The sequence below is a fragment of the Sarcophilus harrisii genome, chromosome 4 (genome assembly GCF_902635505.1).
Source record: "Sarcophilus harrisii chromosome 4, mSarHar1.11, whole genome shotgun sequence".
NCBI lineage: Eukaryota > Metazoa > Chordata > Mammalia > Dasyuromorphia > Dasyuridae > Sarcophilus > Sarcophilus harrisii.
In genome coordinates this window covers 325,163,625-325,183,398 of record NC_045429.1, presented here as the reverse complement: position 1 = coordinate 325,183,398, position 19,774 = coordinate 325,163,625, and the positions used below count along the sequence as shown (strand labels likewise).

General features: G+C 33.6%; 1 protein-coding gene and 1 long non-coding RNA gene across 2 annotated transcripts in view; one reads left to right on the top strand and one right to left on the bottom strand.

Moving 5' to 3' along the window:
• EFCAB3 (EF-hand calcium binding domain 3) overlaps nt 1-19,774 on the top strand; it is a 203,745-nt gene that overhangs the window by 89,269 nt on the left and 94,702 nt on the right. Inside the window, exons 21-28 of the mRNA XM_031965939.1 lie at nt 641-694; nt 1,272-1,376; nt 2,340-2,393; nt 3,905-4,006; nt 11,785-11,838; nt 12,512-12,616; nt 14,726-14,779; nt 16,220-16,321. Coding sequence (XP_031821799.1) covers nt 641-694; nt 1,272-1,376; nt 2,340-2,393; nt 3,905-4,006; nt 11,785-11,838; nt 12,512-12,616; nt 14,726-14,779; nt 16,220-16,321 — 630 coding nt within the window. The remainder of the gene's footprint in view (nt 1-640; nt 695-1,271; nt 1,377-2,339; nt 2,394-3,904; nt 4,007-11,784; nt 11,839-12,511; nt 12,617-14,725; nt 14,780-16,219; nt 16,322-19,774) is intronic.
• LOC116423283 overlaps nt 1-19,774 on the bottom strand; it is a 132,326-nt gene that overhangs the window by 36,832 nt on the left and 75,720 nt on the right. The window lies entirely within an intron of this gene.

Here is a 19,774-nt window from a genome sequence, read left to right as displayed (position 1 = left end):
ATTAAGAGTAGGACACAGCTAAACAATGACAATAAAGTTTCTATTAGAAATAGAGGGATGGCATTTTGGGGAGGAAAAGAAAGCTATAATACTGATAGAAAAAGAATAAAAGAATCTAAAGATGGATAAAATACACAAAAGAGAACTGGTATTCAGAAAAAGTCAGAGAGAAGCACAATGCAGGAAATACCTTCTTAAATTTATCATATACTTTTTTTAAAAAATTACACATAATCCAATCTCAAAATTTCATGTAATAAAAAAACACCCTATTACCAAAACAGTACCAATTACAATTTCCTATAAAATACACTCAAGTCAAGAGCATGTGAAGTAATATATGTTTGAATCTAAGTTTTTCTCTGAAATAAATTTTCTATTCATTAAAATGAATTGTGTTACCACAGAGTCAGAAGAATCTTGATAAATGAAAGGGATGAATTTATCCTCTTGAGAGCTCTTCTACTTTCTTCTTGCCCATTTGATGGAACAAGGAAGGAATAGGATGATCTTTATAGCCTGGGTTTACAAATTGATGATTTTATTGTATAATTGTTATTGCTGTTGGATTTGCTATTATTTGTATTATTGTAATTCTCTGTTATTTTCTCTGTGACCTGAAATGTACCTTCTCTTACAGCCAATGAGAAAATAAATCTGAAAGACGTGATGAATGCTCTACAGAATCTGAAAGGTGAGTGAAAAACTTTTATTCTCAGTGATTTTAATGTGAATTCTCTTATTTTTTAAATTTACTGATATAGTATTCCTCTGTCATGGCTTCCAGTTCTTTATGTACAGCCATCCTGGAGGAGGAAATTCACCAGACCTGTTACTGTGGAAAACTTCAAAGCTCTTGGCCAAAATTTGTACAACTCTGACCAATTTATTCCTTAGAATGTACTCTGGAGGTTTCTCTCAAACTACTTGTCAGAGTTTCTTGGACCAGTAAAAAAAAGAACAGATCATCTTCCAAATTCTCCCAATGACTCTCCATGTGTGTCCTTAAAAATATGTATTATCTTACCCTCAAATTAGGAATGATGAATCCAGTGCTTAAATTCATGTAATGAGGGCAGAGACATTGCTTTTGATTTTCCTTTTATTACCAGCACTTTATGATATTACCTGCCATGTAGTAATGTCTTAAAGAAATGCTTGTTGACTTAACTTGGTTTTGAATTACTATGTTTTACTACAGTGGATGACATATAATAAGGACTCAAGGAGTGTTTGATTGATAACATTATTTAATTTTCCTGTTTCTGAAGGAGGGAAAATTAATGTTGATAATCTGCATAAAGTTCTGGGAAAGAAGGAGATCCAGCTTACAGATAAAGAAATGGAAGAACTATTGAGTAGCCTGCCAATTGATGGTGAGCATTTCTTATGCCTCTGTTTGCTGTGGGGAAAGACATTTCCTTCCTGTCTGAGAATTTCTGAAAGAGTCCTAATTTAGTTCACATGAAAATAATTTCCTATACAAAAACCTTATCAAAATGAATAATGAAATATTACTTCTGACTGAACTTTCTAGTCAAGAATTCCCACAAAAGGCACTGAGAAGTACGAACACAGAAATGGAGGATTTCTGACTCTCATCACAGTCCTTCCCTGAACTGCCTAATAGTCATCTTTAATGGGACAAACCCAGTGTTACTGTGATCAGGGAATCCTAACCATCCAGAAAAAAATTTTCTAGTATTAGACTTAGACTCAAGACACCCTGAATTCAAATCCTGTTTTAGTCACTTACTGGTGTGATTTTAAACAAGTCACTTGTCCTCATTTAACCTCTCTTTTCTCATTCTGTAAAATGGAGATAGTAATAACACCTGCCATATAAGGTTGTTCTGAGAATCAAATTAGAAATATATATATATATATGTATATATATATATATATATGCAAATATATCTAACTATATCTTATCTTTCTTTGGGCAAAATAAGAAAAGATATCTAATGTGCAACTTTCTGAAAATGATCCCTTATCTATTTAGCCTTATTGGTCTTGTAAAAGAAGCAAATGATAATTTTCTAGCAGAATATTTGAAAATTTTGATTTCACCATGGCTATGGAAGACATGTATGTTATAAGCTGCCTGAAAATTGGCATGCATTTTAAAAGACTAATGAGGGATGAAAATTCATGATTTCATAAATATAGATATAGGTGTAGATAAAATAGTATAAAATTTCAAGGTAAATGATTGAGATCAGAGGAAAAATGATAAATTTCCCTGGTTTATTTCATAATTTCAGAATGCAATGTAAATATAATGCTATTTTTATAAGATTCTGCATCCTTAGGTCTCTAACTTGTGTCTTATCTTACAGCTGATGGGAATGTTGCACTGAATGAAGTTTTGGATAAGGTGAAATCTATTGAAGGTGAGTAAGAATTTATAATGAGAAGTCAGATAAATAACCAACATCTCAATATATTTCAGAAAAACTTATGAGAGGAAGCATGGAATAGTGAATCAGAAATATAGCCTGAGAGTCAAAAGAAGACCTTATATTTGCATCCTGCCTATGGCACTTACTAGCTATGTGACTGTAGGAGAAGTTACTTTCCATTGCAGGCAAGCTCCTAAACAGTGAGGATAATTCGTTATCTACACTGACAGAGATAATCAACTTGCAAGCATTTATTAGGAGCCTATTAGATCTGTGCTAGGCACTGGAGAAACAAAGGCAAAAACAGTGAAAAGGTCCCATATCACAAGGAGTTTGCCTTCTCTTAGGAAAGACAACATGTATACATATAAACATATGCAGAACAAATACAACATAATTTGGGAGGGAGGGCCCTAGCAGTGGGGAAATCAGGAAAGCCTCCTCATAGAAGGCAGAGATTAGGAAGGAAAAGAAGGGTTCTGAGATGGAAATAAGAAAAGACAGCATGGAGGCAACTAATAAGATAATAGACATGAAAAGCTGGGTGAAGAAGAGAAGCTGGGCAAAAGAAAGGTATATATAATGAGATTAGAAAGATTGATTGGGGCCAGGTTTTAAAATCCATAGAGAAGGGAGATTTATATATTTCATTCAGAAGTAGGGAACCAGGGGAGATATAAGCTTAAAGAACACTACTTCAGCAAATGTATGGAAGATAAATTGGAGGATGAAAGGATTTGGGGGCAAAGAGACACTAGTTCAGGTGCCACTGTAACATCTCTTCGAAGAAGACAGCGATTTGAACTTAAGTTGTAGTGGTATGAGAAGAGAAATAAGGGTAAATATGAAAGAATTTAATGAGGGAAAATGGCAAGATTTGGGCATTTGTTAGGTATGGTGTGGGAAGAAGGAAGAGAGACTCAGGAGTCCAGGAAAACAACTGCAACACTAACGTTACCTGTGGTGGATGAGTTATTAAATGATCATCATTCCATTTAAATACACTTGCAAGCTTCCTAGATTCTCTTCTGTTTCTTTTGTAGCAAGTTCCAAATTTCCTATGATATAACATTTTCTGGATCTACTTTTCCTAAGATTGAGACAGACAATACTCTAGGCCTCTAAACCAATGGTGAAGTGTGGGATTACATTCATAAAAATCAAAATAATTGGGATAAAGGCAAAGATAATCAAACTCTACTTATATAACTTAAAGCATTCATTTTGCCACTGTTTACCAGACAACTATCTGGTGACCATTTTATATTCCTTAGTATAGGATTGTTCACCAAACATATTTGCCTGAACCAAAAAGAAAAATTTCTAATTCTGAACACATAGGTGACTTCCCATAATTTATATGTAGACTCACCTCAAATAATAACTCTCCTCTCCTTGTTGGATTTGAAGACAAAAAGACTGAAATGTTGTCTTTCCCATTCTGGAATCACTAGATATTCCTCACATTCCTGTCTTTCACCATTCTCATCTTTTGTGAACAGAAAATATTGATACTCAAAACATAAAAGACTTTCTGAAGGACATGGGGATCATACTCACAGAAGATGAATATCAAGATCTCCTGAAAGACCTACCAATTGATGGTAAGTATTCCAGATTACACTGTGCTTATGAGAACTTGGGCTTGATTATATGAAAATGTCTGATACTTTTTAAAGACGGACTATTCCCTAGAATTCTTCAACTTCAGGGTAAGTATAAAAGCTAACCAGTGAAAGATTGGACCAATTTAGCACCTAGGAAATCTAGGGAATAGTATTGGGAATAAAGTTTCAGTGGTAGCTACAGAAATGCAAATGGTATTTCCCCATCCTATATTAGATTCTGGGAAGGCAAGTCTAAACTGCTACTAGAAATGAGGCATTGACCCACACTTAACACCATACACCAAGATAAGGTCAAAATGGGTTCATGACCTAGGCATAAAGAATGAGATTGTAAATAAATTGGAAGAGCAGAGGATAGTTTACCTCTCAGACCTGTGGAAGAGGAAGGAATTTATGACCAAAGAAGAACTAGAGATCATTACTGATCACAAAATAGAAAATTTTGATTATATCAAATTGAAAAGTTTTTGTACAAACAAAACTAATGCAGACAAGATTAGAAGGGAAACAATAAACTGGGAAAATATTTTTACAGTCAAAGGTTCTGATAAAGGCCTCATTTCCAAAATATATAGAGAATTGACTCTTAATTTATAAGAAACCAAGCCATTCTCCAATTGATAAACGGTCAAAGGATATAAACAGACAATTCTCAGACGAAAAAATTGAAACTATTTCTAACCATATGAAAATATGCTCCAAGTCATTATTAATCAGAGAAATGCAAATTAAGACAACTCTGAGATACCACTAGACACCTGTCAGATTGGCAGGGAAAGATAATGTGGAATATTGGAGGGGATGTGGGAAAACAGGGACACTGATACATTGTTGGTGGAATTGTGAACACATCCAGCCATTCTGGAGAGCAATTTGGAATTATGCCCAAAAAGTTATCAAACTGTGCATACTCTTTGATCCAGCAGTGTTACTATTGGGCTTATATCCCAAAGAGATACTAAAGAAGGGAAAGGGACCTGTATGTGAAAAAATGTTTGTGGCAGCCCTGTTTTGTAGTGGCTACAAACTGGAAACTGAGTGGATGCCCATCAATTGGAGAATGGTTGGGTAAACTGTGGTACATGAATGTTACGGAATATTATTTTTCTGTAAGAAATGACCAGCAGGATGAATACAGAGAGGCTTGAAGAGACTTACATGAACTGATGCTAAGTGAAATGAGCAGAACCAGGAGATCATTATACTTCAGCAATGATACTATATGAGGATGTATTCTGATGGAAGTGGATATCTTTGACAAAGAGATCTAACTCAGTTTCAATTGATCAAGGATGTACAGAAGCAGCTACACCCAAAGAAAGAATACTGGGAAATGAATGTAAACTGTTTGCATTTTGGTTTTTCTTCCTGGGTTATTTCTACCTTCTGAATCCAATTCTCCCTGTGCAACAAGAGAACTGTTTGGTTCTGCACACATATATTGTATCTAGGATATACTGTGCCATATTTAACATGTATAGGACTGCTTGCCATCTGGAGGGAGGGGGTGGAGGGAGGAAGGGGAAAAGTCGTAACAGAAGTGAATGCAAGGGATAATGTTGTAAAAAAAAGTACCCAGGAATGGGCTCTGTCAATAAAAAGTTATAATAAATAGAAAAAAAAGTCTAAACTGCTACTCTGACAAATCTAAAAATAATTGGTAATGGTTTCCTTTAGATTTGGGAATTCATAATATTTCATATTTTCTCTAAACTTTGCATGGACTAAGGTTAGAAAGTATAGTGTCATGGAAAGGAGGATTAGATTGGGAATTGAGGACTGAAATACAAATATCAGCTTGATTGCTACTCTCCATGGGTAGGATCTGAAGAAGTTTTGTTTCCCTTATAACTTGGAGAAAGTAAGCATTTTAAAATGGGCATTTGTGAGTAAATTAAATCAAAAGTAATAGATCCTTGAGATAGCCTGGTGGTACCGTGGATAAAATTGTTGTGAGTAGAGTCAGAAAGAGCAGATCAAACATGACTTCAAGCATTTAGGCTTCAGGCACACAGGCTATGTGAATCTGGGAAAGATTCAAACTCATTATCCCAGTTTATTCACTGAAAAATGAAAATGATAATAATACCAGCCTCACCAGGTAATTTTAAGGATACAATGAGTTTGTAAATTACTTTGTAACTAAATGAAAGCCATAAAGTCATTCAGTTAAATGGTTTGAAGAGGCAAAGAAGAAACTGGTCTTATATACAGAGGCAACAAAAAACATGATTTCATGGAATGTTTCAATCATCCCTTATTATAGAATGAAGGATAATTATTCATGATAAGGGAAAGAGAGACAGTAGAGTTTTCGAGATTAAAAAAAAACCTTTTTGCATTCATTTGAACAGTTTCTTCAGGAAAAAAATTGGAGCTATTGGGACTGGTGAAAAGCAAAAAAAAAAAAAAATAGATTTCTTAACAGGTTAGAAAGTATTTATTATAGATGTTGAATAATCATTGGATCAGCTGTGAATAATAAGACCACTGCTTTGTCAAGAAAAGATCAGAATATAAAAATACAATATTATATTTTTGTTATAATATTCTGAATATGATGTTTAATATAAGATATAAAGAATATAGATAAAGAAAATAATATAAAGTCATGAATACAATAATTAGAAAGGAATATGGCATATGGCTGAAACAACCTAGTCTCAAATTATTTAAACAAGGATTAATAATAAAAATGTAAAATAGGCATCACAAAATACATGAATGGCCATTAAAAGGAAGAATTTTAACCATTCTAAAACTATTGCCACAAAAAGAAAACCAAATGTGCCCAGTTAGCATTCTAGACAGGAAATGTTTAACTTACATGACAACATTAGTTTTAGATAGTAAACTTGTTTGTAAAATAACATGGAGAAGAATGATAGACATAGATACAAAGCAATATTGTCCCATAAAGCATAATGAAACTGTCAAAAGTTATAGCAATGTAAAGAAAACTTTATATGGAATCCCTCTAATGGGATCTCTGGTTTAAGGATAAATAAATAAAAATATATAAGAGAATATGGAACGATGTCTAATGATTATTTAATAAATTGTGAAGACTAGTAAAGATAGAATACTTATAACCAAACATCACAATCTAGGATAAGATAATATAAGAGGGATAAAAATGGCATTAAAGAGAACAAAGATGAGAAATAGCTGCCCAATTGGACCAAGAATATAAAGAGATTATTATTTGTTCTAAAGAAGACACAATTGTGATGGATAAAAAGACCAACCAAAAATCATAGTGCTATTTTCAGCTTAAATAGCTATAAACTATACTAAGACTTTTGGGACACCTAGTATATGAAAGTATCTGAAAGAGAGGGAATATATAAAAATATATCTTATTGATAATTGAATAATATTAATAAACAGATGACTGAGAAAACATCAACAATAACTTACCTATGCCTACTCTTTCCCCAGTATAAAATTGTTGTATGCACCATTTATATACAATTCAAGAATATCTTTCTTAAGGTTATTATGAAGGATTAAGCAAGGTTTGAAAAAGATAGTCAACAATACCCCTAGCTTTCTCATTCTGCAGTTGACAGAAAGATAGAGATTATAAGATCCCATTTTATTTATTGTTTGCCAATTATGAAAAAGTATTTGATTTGATTGAGCAAAAGAATACTTAAAGGCCTCTTTTTCAGCAAATATCTCCTGTGCAAAATCAGTCTAAGTTGCTTAGAAAGATATAACAACAGAAATAATGATCCTTTGATCATAAACATAAAGAAAGACATTTTTCTGTTGAGGCATTTCAAACGTGTCCAACTCTTTTGGACCTCATTTGGGGTTTTCTTGGCAAAGATACTGGAATGAACTGCCATTTCCTTCCCCAGCCCATTTTATAAAATTGATACAAACAGCATTAAACTACTTGTCCAGTGTTGTATAACTTAGGTAAATGTCTGAGGTCAAATTTGAACTCATGTCTTACTTTCTCTCACTGTACCATCCATCTAAACCAGCATCTGTATAGTGGCTAAAGGAATTCACCATTGTGATAAAGGAGATGCCATAGAGAGTCCAAGGCAAAGTGGATTTCTTGGTGAATAATGAAATTTCCCAGATGATCCTCTTTGGGAAATTTTGCCAGTTGCATCAAAAACTGGGATATTGCAGAGCCTCCTGAGAGAGTTCTGTAACTACTAAAAAGTTTCTGCAAATAATCCACAAGGGAAGGCCAAGTAGATGAGGAATGTCTGTTATACAAATTATTACATGCCTTTATGTCACAAACTTACAGTTTGACCCAAGTGAATATATCTGAGTAAGTATATCTGAGAGAAAGAACAAAGATTGATCAATTGTTTCCAGAAGGAGACAATAGGCTGTGACAATAGGCTATATTGGCTTTGGGAAATGTAAAACTCCATTAATTACACCAACTTTCCTAAGGAAACAAAGGCCCATTTTTAATGAAAGTATTTAAGTATTTGATGCAAATATTGCAAATATCCAATGTTATTTCTAGCAAGGGTTGCAATACAACACTTCCCAAGATTTACAAATGAATTTTACATGCAGGGGAATAGAGATATGCTTTGTAGTTACTACCAAACTACAACATAAACAATATGAAATTTGGAATTACAGAAGTTAAATATGGTTATCACAGAGTAAGGGTGAGGAATTAACAAGTGGATAGAGAGTTCCACTGCTATTCTGATAATGATAATGTAGGACAAGGAAAGCTCCCAGCATGTTGGGCGTAGCCCGATGGCAAACTTTAGGGAGAACATGGACAAAAGTCACACAAGGTATTCAGACATAGAAGGTTTGCTAATATATTTAGAGGTAGAAGGGACACTTAAAGGTCATCAGGTTCAACCACTTCATTTTATTGATAATGAAACTGAGACTCAGAGAAGTTAAGTGATTTTTCTAAAGTTACCCAACGATTCATCATAGGAGACATAATTGAAACCCAAATCTCAGACACTGACATCTGCTTCCTTTCAAGGAACTTCCAAACAGATCCATTTGAATAAACCTGAACATCTTATCACATAGGAACCCCAGCATGGGAATTTTTCTATTACAAAATATGCATTCTACTTGGCAAAAAAAAAAAATGGAGTTATCCTAAGATGAGAAATAGACGGTCTTTCCCAATAAGATAGAGCTAAAGAAAGATATCAGTTGTCACCTCTTTTATTTCATGTAGTTCAAAGCTTAATGGAACAAAAATAAATAAATAAATTGAAGATCTACAGGTGGAAGGAAAACAAATTATCAATTTTTACAGAAGAAATGAAAATTTATTTAGGGGAGTCTAAAAATCAAAATAAAAATAATTAAAAATAAAACAAGCTTCAGCAAAATGGAAAAAGATAAAACCATGAAAATTTCCAAACTTTTTACATATTACCAACAACATAAAGGAAAAAGAGATAAACAATAGATATTCCATTGAAAATAACTACAGAAATGTACTATATTTAGACATCTAGTTATCAAAGAAATTATATGCATACAAATATAAAAATATCTGTTATAAAAATAAAGATATCCTTAAATAGGTATGAATTACTTATGATTGAGACATCCACATCATAAAAAATTGGCAATATTAGCTAAATGAACATACTTATTCAGAAAATTTTGAGAGGTCCTGGAAATACAAATATTTTAATAAACTTTTGGTGAAGCTGAGAATTGGTCCAACCATTCTAGAAAGCAATTTGGGCCTACAGCAAAAAAAAAGCAGGTAGATTTTTTTATACCCTTTGACCCAGCTATACAATGCTACTTTATGTCCTTAAGGAAATTCAAAAAAGACATAAAGGAGACCCATAAATGGAAAAAAAAATTTGATGATGGCACCTTTTCTTATAGCAAAGAAATGAAAACTTAAAGAGTATATCAATTGAGGAACAGCTAAGAAAATTATAATATATAAATGTAATAGAATATTATTGCACCATAAGAAAATGCACAAAGAATAGCTTCAGAGAAACAAAGGAAGCCTTTTATGAATTAAAGCTGGGTGAACAGAATAAAGAAAAAATTTATAAAATGATTAATTCAAAAAACAATAATTCAACTTTGAAATACTTAAAATTAATGTTAAGACTGATTTCAAAAGGCTGATTGTGAATCTTAATATTAATTTCTTGCCCGAGAAGTTAAATCATAGAAGTTCAGACCAAGAAAAAATTTTCACATATGAGTGATGTGTGGATATATTTTTCTTTATTATACTTTTCTTTGTTATGACCTGTGGTTCTTATTAGGGGCAGCTAGATGATGCAATGATTACTATGCCTAGAGTCAATAAGTCACATCTTCCTTACTTCAGACCTGGCCTTAAACACTGACTAGATGAGTGACCCTGGGCAATGCACTTAAGTTCTCTTGCCTCGGTTTCCTCATCTGAAAAATGAGCTGGAGAAGGAAATGGCAAATCACTCCTTCATCAAGAAAACTTCACATTGGATCATTAAGAGTAGGGCACAAAAAATGTTTGTGATAGCCCTTTTTGTAGTGGCTAGAAACTGGAAATTGAATGGATGCCCACCAATTGGAGAATGGCTGAATACGTTATGGTATGTGAATATTATGTAATATTATTGTTCTGTAAGAAATGACCAGCAAGATGATTTCAGAAAGACTTGGAGAGACTTACATGAACTGATGCTGAGTGAAATGAGCAGGCCCAGGAGATCATTATATACTTCAACAACAATACTATATGATGATCAATTCTGATGGACATGGCTCTCCAACAGTGAGATGAACCAAATCAGTTCCATTTGTTCAATAATGAAGAGAACTAGTTATATCCAGCGAAAGAACTATGGGAAATGAGTATGAACCACAACATAGCATTTTCACTCCCTCTGATTTTGTCCGCTTACATTTTTTATTTCTTTCTCAGGTTATTTTTACCTTATGTCTAAGTCCTATTTTTCTTGTGCAACAAAATAACTGTATGGATACGTATACATATATTGTATTTAACACATGCTTTAACATAGTTAACATGTATGGGTCTCCCTGCCATCTAGGGGAAGGAAGTGGGGAAAGGGAGGGAGAAAGTTGGAACGGGTTTTGCAAGGGTCGGTGCTAAAAATTACCCATGCATACATCTTGTAAATAAAAAGCTATAATAAAAAAGAGTAGGGCACAGCTAAACAATGACAATTAATTTTTATTAGAAATAGATAGATTTTATTAGAAAATAGAGGCATTTTGGGGAGGAAAAGGAAGTAGGAATACTGAATGGAAAAAGGATGAAAGAATGAAAAGATATTAAGGAAAGATGTGTAAAGTACACAAAAGAGAATTGATATCCAGAAAAAGTCAGAGAGAAGCACAATGTGGGAAATAACTTCTTAAATTTATCCTATATTTTTTTAAAAAAAAATTATACATGATACAGATTCACATTTCATATAATGGGGAAAAAACCCTGTCACCAAAACACTACCATCTACAATTTTGTGTAAAAAAGATACTCAAGTCAAGAACTTCTGAAGTAATATCTGTTTGAATTAAAGATTTTCTCTGAAATAAATCTTCCATTTAATACAGAGTCAGAAGAATCTTAGTAAATGAAAGGGATGAATTTATCTCCCTGAGAGCTCCTCTTCTTTCTTCTTTCCCATTTGATAGAGCAAGGAAGGAATACAATGGTCTTTATACGCTGAATTTACAAAATACTGAACTTTGTGCTATTGTAATTCTCTGTTACTTTCTGATTTGAATTACACCTTCTCTTATAGATAATGAAAAAGTGAATTTGAAAGGCTTAATAAATGCTCTACAGAATCTGAAAGGTAAGTGGAAAACTGTTTTATTTGTTCTCAAATTACTAATTCTCTTATACTTCCAAATTACTGATTGTTTCTCTGTCACGATTCCCAGTTCTTTATATACAGCCATCCTAGAGAAGGCAATTCACCAGACCCTGTTCTGTAGAAAACTTCAAAGCTCTTGGACAAAATATGTAATTAGCTGTCTGCTTTGTCAGAATCTATCAGCCCTGACCAATTTATTCCTTACTTTGTGCTAAGGAGGTTTCTCTCAAAATATTTGTCAGAGTCTCTTAGACCAATATACAGGATCAGACCATCTTCCTTCCAAGTTCTTCCAATGACTCTCCATATGTGTCCTTAGAATTTTGTATTATCTCACCCACAAATTAGAAATGAAGAATCCAATTCTGAAATTCATATAATTGAATTTACACGTAGGTTTTATATAATCTGTTGATCTTGGGCACAATTCCATATTTTTCGTATTTATCTCACACATTGAATTCCTTGAGGGCGGAGACAGTGCTTTTGATTTTCCTTTTATTACCAGGATTTTAAGAGATTGTCTTGCATGTAATAAATACTTGTTGACTTGACTTGATTTTGAATTTTTATGGTTTGAGACAGTGCCTAACATATAACGACTTAATTAGTGCTTTATTGATTACATTATTCAATTTTCTTATTTCTGAAGGAGGGAAAATTAACACTGACAATCTGGACGAAGTTCTGGGAAAGATGGGGATCCAGCTTACAGATAAAGAAATGGAAGAACTATTGAGTAACCTGCCAGTTGAGGGTAAGCATTTCTTATGTTCCTGTTTGCTTCGGGGAAAGACATTTCTTTCCTGTCTCAAATTCTAAAGAATCCTATTTATATTCATAAGAAAAAATTTCCTATACAAAAAGCTCATTAAAATGAATGTTTAAATATTATTTCTGGCTGAAATTTCAAGTCAAGAGTTTCCACAAATGCCACTGAGGTAGAACATAGGAATGGAAGATTGCTGACTCTTCACCATAGTCCTTCCCTGAGCCCACCTGATGGCCATCTTTAATGGGACAAGCCCAGTATTACAGTATTCAGGGAATCCTAACCAGCCAGATAAAATTTTCGATTACTGGACTTGGACTCAAGAAGAACTGAGTTGAGATCTTCCTAAGAAATTTACTGGTAGGGCAGGTAGGTGGTACAGTGGATAGAGTACTAGCCCTGAAGTCAGGAGGACCCGAGTTCAAATCTGGTCTCAGATACTTAACACTTCTTAGCTGTGTGACTTTGTACAGTTCACTTAACCCCAATTGCTTCAGCCAAAAAAAAAAAAAAAAGAAAAGAAAAAAAAACATATATATATGTATACATAAAAAGTATGTGTATGTGTGTAATATGTACATATTGTAATGTGTGTGGCATTTACACATGTAATATGTGTGTGCGTACATGTGTGATACGTGTGTATAATGTATTGTAATGTATATACACGTGTGTGTGTATGTGTATGAATGAGATTCTATGCTATTCTGACTAGTTGACAAAGGCTATAAATTTTCAGTGCTTCAGGAACCTATGACTTTTCAACATATTCCTTCTACCAACACATTCTCTCATTTCTTATACAGCTTTTGACAGCCATTTGTGCCCCTCAAAACAAAAGTGAAAACTATATTTAATTAAATTGACATCTTTAAATGCACAATGTGAATGTGAGTTGAGAGATCCAAGCAGAGAGACTGTAAAAGGAAAAATAACAAATCTTAGCATTTGACTAGATGTGAAGAGAAGGGAATAAGGAAAGAGTTGAAGATGGCATTTAGAGTATACATAACTGTTAATGATTCCTGTAGCCAAGTTCTCACAGGGTTATTATTGTAATACTTAATTTTGTCCTTTATCACATATTTGACTTGAATAGCATAAACATCCTCTCTAGTTCAGTGCTTCAATTTCTGGACTTTAACAAAGTGATCCTCCTAAATGGAATTGTTCTTCTACTGGGGCCATACTTATTCCACCTGAATCATTTAACTGCTATGTAAGCATAATAATTTATAATAAAATTATATATTTGCTTCCTCATAGACAATCTGTCTCACAATCAATTAGAGAAAGCAAAGATACATGAAACATTAATCACATACAAGATTGTGGTCATAACATTGAAAGAAAAAACCTAGCATATCTTTTCCTTGGGTTATTAAAAAAAAAAGGCAGTTTCTTAGTCCATAGGATCATACTGGCAGGAGACACAGACATGGCCTAGTCTAGTCCCTTCATTTTATAATGCAGAAAATGGAGAAGAGATAGAAAGTGCCCAATTCTCTCTATATTACTGCCAAAATGTCCCAAAGCTCATATGCCTAAATAAAATGTCCTATTAGAAGTTCTTCTGGTGTTCAGTTGCAAGAGAAGAGAAGATCCCTGAATGATTGTGTGAGGTATTTTAATGGTACAGTATATATAGGTCTAGATGAAGAGTCAGGAAGACTTGAGGACAGAATCTTAGACATGAACTAGCTGTGTTCCTTAGGCAAGTTATTTAACCTCTCTAAGCCTCAGCATCCACATCTGGACATGATAATAACATCAGTCACTCAGGATTGTTGTAAAAATAAAATGAGTCAGTCTTTGAAAAGCATTTAGAAACCCCTAAATTCTTATTAAAAATGCTAATCATTACTATTACTATTATCATCAATTTATAGATTGAGAACTTTTTTTCATTTTTTAGCTGACTATATTAAAGAAACATCTAGAGACAATAGGATAAAATTCCAAGGTAATTGATTGAGTTCAGAGAAAAATGTTAACTCCCTCTGACTTATCTTATAATTTCAGAATGTAATGTAATGCAATTTTTTAAGGTTCTGCATCCCCAAGTCTCTGTCTCACTTGTGCTTTATCTTACAGCTGATGAGAATATTGCCCTCAATGAAATTATGGATGAGGTGAAATATATTAAAGGTGAGTGAGAAATAATGAGAAGGTAGGTGAACTTCAACATCACATTTTTCAGAAAAACCCATGAAAGGAATCATGGCACAGTGGGGCACTTACTAGCTGTGTGGGGCAAATTACTTTCCCTTGAAGGCAGGCTCCTAAACAGTATATATAAAGATAATTGACCTGCACTGACAGAGAAAATCAACTTGCATGCATTTTTTAGTTGCCTATTATATCTATGCTAGGCACTGGAGAAACAAAGGCAAAAACAATGAAGTGGTCCCATCTCAGAAGAAAGTTGCTTTCTCTTAGGAGAAACATATATATATATATATATATATATATATATATATATATATATGCAGAATAAGTACAACATAATTTGGGAAGGAGGGCTCTAACAGTTGGGGAATCAGGAAAGCCTCCTTATAGAAGGCAGAGATTGTGATTTATCCTGAAGAAAAAGAAAAATTCTGAGGTGGAAGTAAGGAGGGAGAGAATGGGAGACAGCTAATAAGATAAGAGAGAGACATGAAATGCCATGTGTGAGGAATAGAAGCTAGGCAAGGGAAAGATAGATTGGGGCCAGGTTCTAAAATCCATAGAAATAGGAGTTTATGAATTTGATCCAAGACATGATCAGTAGATATATGTTTAAAGAACATTACTTTGGCAACTGTGTGGAAGAAGAATTAAAGGGGGAAATTGAAGCAGGGAGACACCAATTAAGGTGCCATTGTAACATTTCTTCAAGGAGTGATGGGCCATGATTTGAACTTAAGGTGTGGTTGTGTGGATAGAGAGGAAAGACGGTAGATTTGAAAGATTTTATGGAGGAAAAATGCCAAGATTCAGGCATTTTTTAGATATGGCGTGGGATGTAGGGAGAAAGACTTTTAGGAGTCCAGGATAACAACTGTGACATTAACAATATCTGTTGTGGATAAATTATGAAATGGTCATCACTATTTAAATACATTTGCAAGCTTTTTAGATTCTCTTCCGTTTCTTTTCTAGCAAGTCTTGAATTTCCTAGGATGTAAAATATTTTCTGGCTCTATACTTTTCCTAAGATTGTGACAGACAACATTCTAGATCACCTAGCCATTGGTGAAGTATGGATTGCATTCAGAAGAATCAAAACAATTGGGATAAAGGCAAAGATAATCAAACCCTACTTATTAGCTACATCCATGCAACTTAAAGCATCACTATTTGACACAGTTCACGTTCCCTAGTATTCATTCAACCCAAACATATTTGCCTGAACTAGGAAGAAAAATTTCTAATTCTGAACACCTGACTTTCCATAATTTATATGTAGACTCACCTCAAATAATAACTCTCCTCTCCTTATTGAATTTGGAGACAATAAGACTCAAATGTTTATCTTTCCCATTTTAGAGTCACTAGATATTCCCCACATTCCCATCTTTCACCATTCTCATCTTTTGTGAACAGAAAATATTGATGCTCTAAACGTAAAAGACTTGCTGAAGGACATGGGGATCATACTCACAGAAGATGAATATCAAGATCTCCTGAAAGACCTACCAATTGATGGTAAGTATTCCAGATTATACTGTGCCTATGAGCAGAACCTGGGCTTGTGTGAAAATGTCTGATACTTTTTTTACTTTTTTTCTGTTCTATTTTATTTATTCACTATTTCTCCCCAGTTACTTTCAAAACAAAAATATTTACATTTGGTTTTAAAATTTTTGTGTCCTAGGTTCTCTCCCTTATCCCTACCCACAATTAAGAAACCACTTGTACAGTGTTATACAAAACATTTCCATAAAAGACAAGTTGTAAAGAAAACAAAGATCTCCTACCTTAATGAAAATAAAAACCCTCAAAAAAAATAAGTTGAGAGAGAGACAGAGACAGAAAAGAGAGAGAAAGAGGGGGGCTAGAGAAGGAGGGAGGGAGGGAGAGGAAAGAGTGAATGCTTTAATCTATATTCAGAAATAATCAGTTCCTTCTCTGGACATAGATAAGATTTTTTATCATATGTCCTTCAGAATAGTCATTGATGACTGTAGTACTAAGAACAGCAATCATTCATAGCTGGTCATCCCAGAACATTGCTGTTACTCTGTATACAGTACATTTCACTTTGCCTGAATTCATAAAGGACATTCCACAGTTTGGTTTTGGTTTTTTTGTCTTGAGAGCATCCTGCTCATCATTTCCCACAGATCAGTTATATTCCACATAAACATACATCACAGTTTGATGAGCCATTCCCCAATTAATGGGCATCCCCTCAATTTCCAATTATTTTGCCCTGAGAGTTGCTTTGACTGTTTTTTGTACAAGTAAGTCTTTTTTTTTCCTTGAAACTCTTTTCATATTCGTGACAAGTAGTGGCATTGTTAGGTCAAAGGATATGCATGAATGTGTCTTTGGGCACAAATCATATCTACTGATCATTTGTCAATTGGAGCATGGCTCTTATTTTTTTATAAACTTGACCCAGTTCCCTCTATGTTTGAGAAATAAGGCCTTATCAGAGAAGCTTGCTTTGAAATTATTTTTACAATTACTATTGCTAACTGTATTTCCCTCCATTTATTCTCTGTCTCCTTTCACTTCGTCCCTCCTCAAAAAGTGTTTTGAACACTGATCAGTCCCTTCCCCAGTACACCTTCTCTTTTATCACTTTCACAGGGTAAGATAGTGAGTTTGTATGTTATTTCTTCTTGAGTCAATTCTGATGACAGTATGTTTCAGTTTTTTCCCCTTTTTTCCCCCTCTTCCCCTCGACTATAAAAGCTTTGCTTGCCTCTTTTTATGGCAGATAAATTCCACTTCTCCCTTTTTCTTTCTCCTAGTATAATATTCTCTCATCATTTAATTTCATTAGTTTATCCCTTCATATTCAACTCACATCTGTGCCCTCTGTCTATATATACTCCTTCTAACTGCCATAATAATGAGAAAGTTTTAATGAATTATAAGTATCATATTCCCATGTAGGAATGTAAACAGATAAACCATCTTACATCCCTTATATATCACTTTCCTAATTACCATCTTGTGCTTCTCTAGAGTACTGTATTTGAAAATCAAATTTTCCATTCTGGGCTGGTCTTTCTATGATAAATGTTTGAAAATCCTGTATTTCACTGAATGACCACCATTTCTTTTTAAGAATTATATACAGTTTTGCTAGGTAGATGATTTTTGGTTGTAATCCTAGCTCCTTTGCTCCAGAATATTACATTCCAAGCTCTAATATAGAAGCTGCTAAAACCTATGTTGTTCTGACTGTAACTCCACTAGGCTTAAATTGTTTCTAAATGTTTACAATGTTTTCCCCTTGACATGGGAGTTCTGGGATTTGGCTATAATATTCCTGGGAGTTTTCATTTTGGTATTTCTTTTAGGAGATAATCCGTGGATTCTTTCAATTTCAATTTTATGTTCTGGTTCTAGAATATCAAGATGGTTTTCCTTGATAATTTCTTGAAAGATTATGTCCAGCTCTTTTTTTATTATAACTTTCAGATAGACCAATGATTTTAAAATTATCTCTTCTGGATCTACTTTCCAGGTGAATTGTTTTCCCAATAAGGTATTTCACATTTTTCATTTTTTTTGTTTTGTGTTATTGTACTTTGATTTCTCATAAAGTCATTAGCTTCCATTTGCTCAATTCTATTTTTTGAGAAATTATTTTCCTCAGTGATCTTTTGTACCTCTTTTCCCAAATGGCTAATTTTGTTTTTTCAGGCATTCTTCTCATTAGTTTTTTACATTTCCTTTTGAATTACTCTCAATTCTTTCTTTAAGGTTTCTTCTATCTCTCTTACTTGATTTTCCAAATGCCTTTTGAGCTCTTCCTTGATCTGAGCCCAATTCTTATTTTTCTTGAAAGCTCTAGATGTAGGGGCTTTGATGACTGTATCATCTTCTGACTATGTTTTGATATTCCTTGTCACCATAATAACTTTCAGTAGTCAGAAACTTTTTTTGTTGTCTGCTCATTTTCCTAGCCTTTTCGTAGGCTTTTAACTCTTTGTTGGTGTTAGGGTCCAGACTGGGCCTGGCAGGGCTGGGTCTGTGGCCGGGGATAGGGCCAGGTCTACACTAGTGCAACCTGGGCTGGGATTACATGCTAGGCTCCCACTCTGGTTCCACAGACCTTTTCTGCTGATCTTCTAAGGTGCCTTCAGCTGGAAAATGTTCTACTCCATTTTTGGGGGATGTTCTGATGCTCTAAAATTTGTTTAGAGTCATTATTTAAAATAATTTAGAGCAGCTTGGGGGACAGGTTGGGCAAGAAAAGAATTTTTTTCTTCAAGAAAAGAATTGGCACTATTGGAAATGATGAACAGCAGAAGAAATAGATTATTTCTTAACAAGTTAGAAAGTATTTATTATGGATGTTGAGTAATCACTGGATAAGCTGTGAACAACAGGACTACTGCTTTATCAAGAAAAAGTTCAGAATATTAAAATACAAAACTTTTTTGTTACAATATTTTGAAGATGATGTTTGAAATGATACATAAAAATATATGAAATAATATTGTTATGAACATAACAGTGGGAAAAGACATATGGCATATGATAATTCGGAATTATTTAAACAAGGATTAATAATGAAAATATAAAATAAGCATCAAAAAATACATGGATGGCCATTAAAAAGCAGAACTTTAACCATTCTATATCTATTGTCACAAGAGGAAAACTAATGAGCCCAGTAATCACCTTAGTCAGAAAATGTTTGACTTACATATCAAGTGAAGAAACATAACAACATTAATTTTAGATAGTAAACTTGTTAGTAAATTTCAAGGAGAATAATAATGGACATAGATATGAAGAAATATTGTCTCATAAAGCATGGTGAAAATATCAAAAATTATACCAATTTAAAGAAAACTTTGTATGGAATCCTTCTAATAAAACCTCTGATGCATTTAAGGATAAATATAAAACAATAAGTAAAAGACCATGCAAAGATATCTAATGATTAGTATAATAAATTATGAAGAGTAGTGA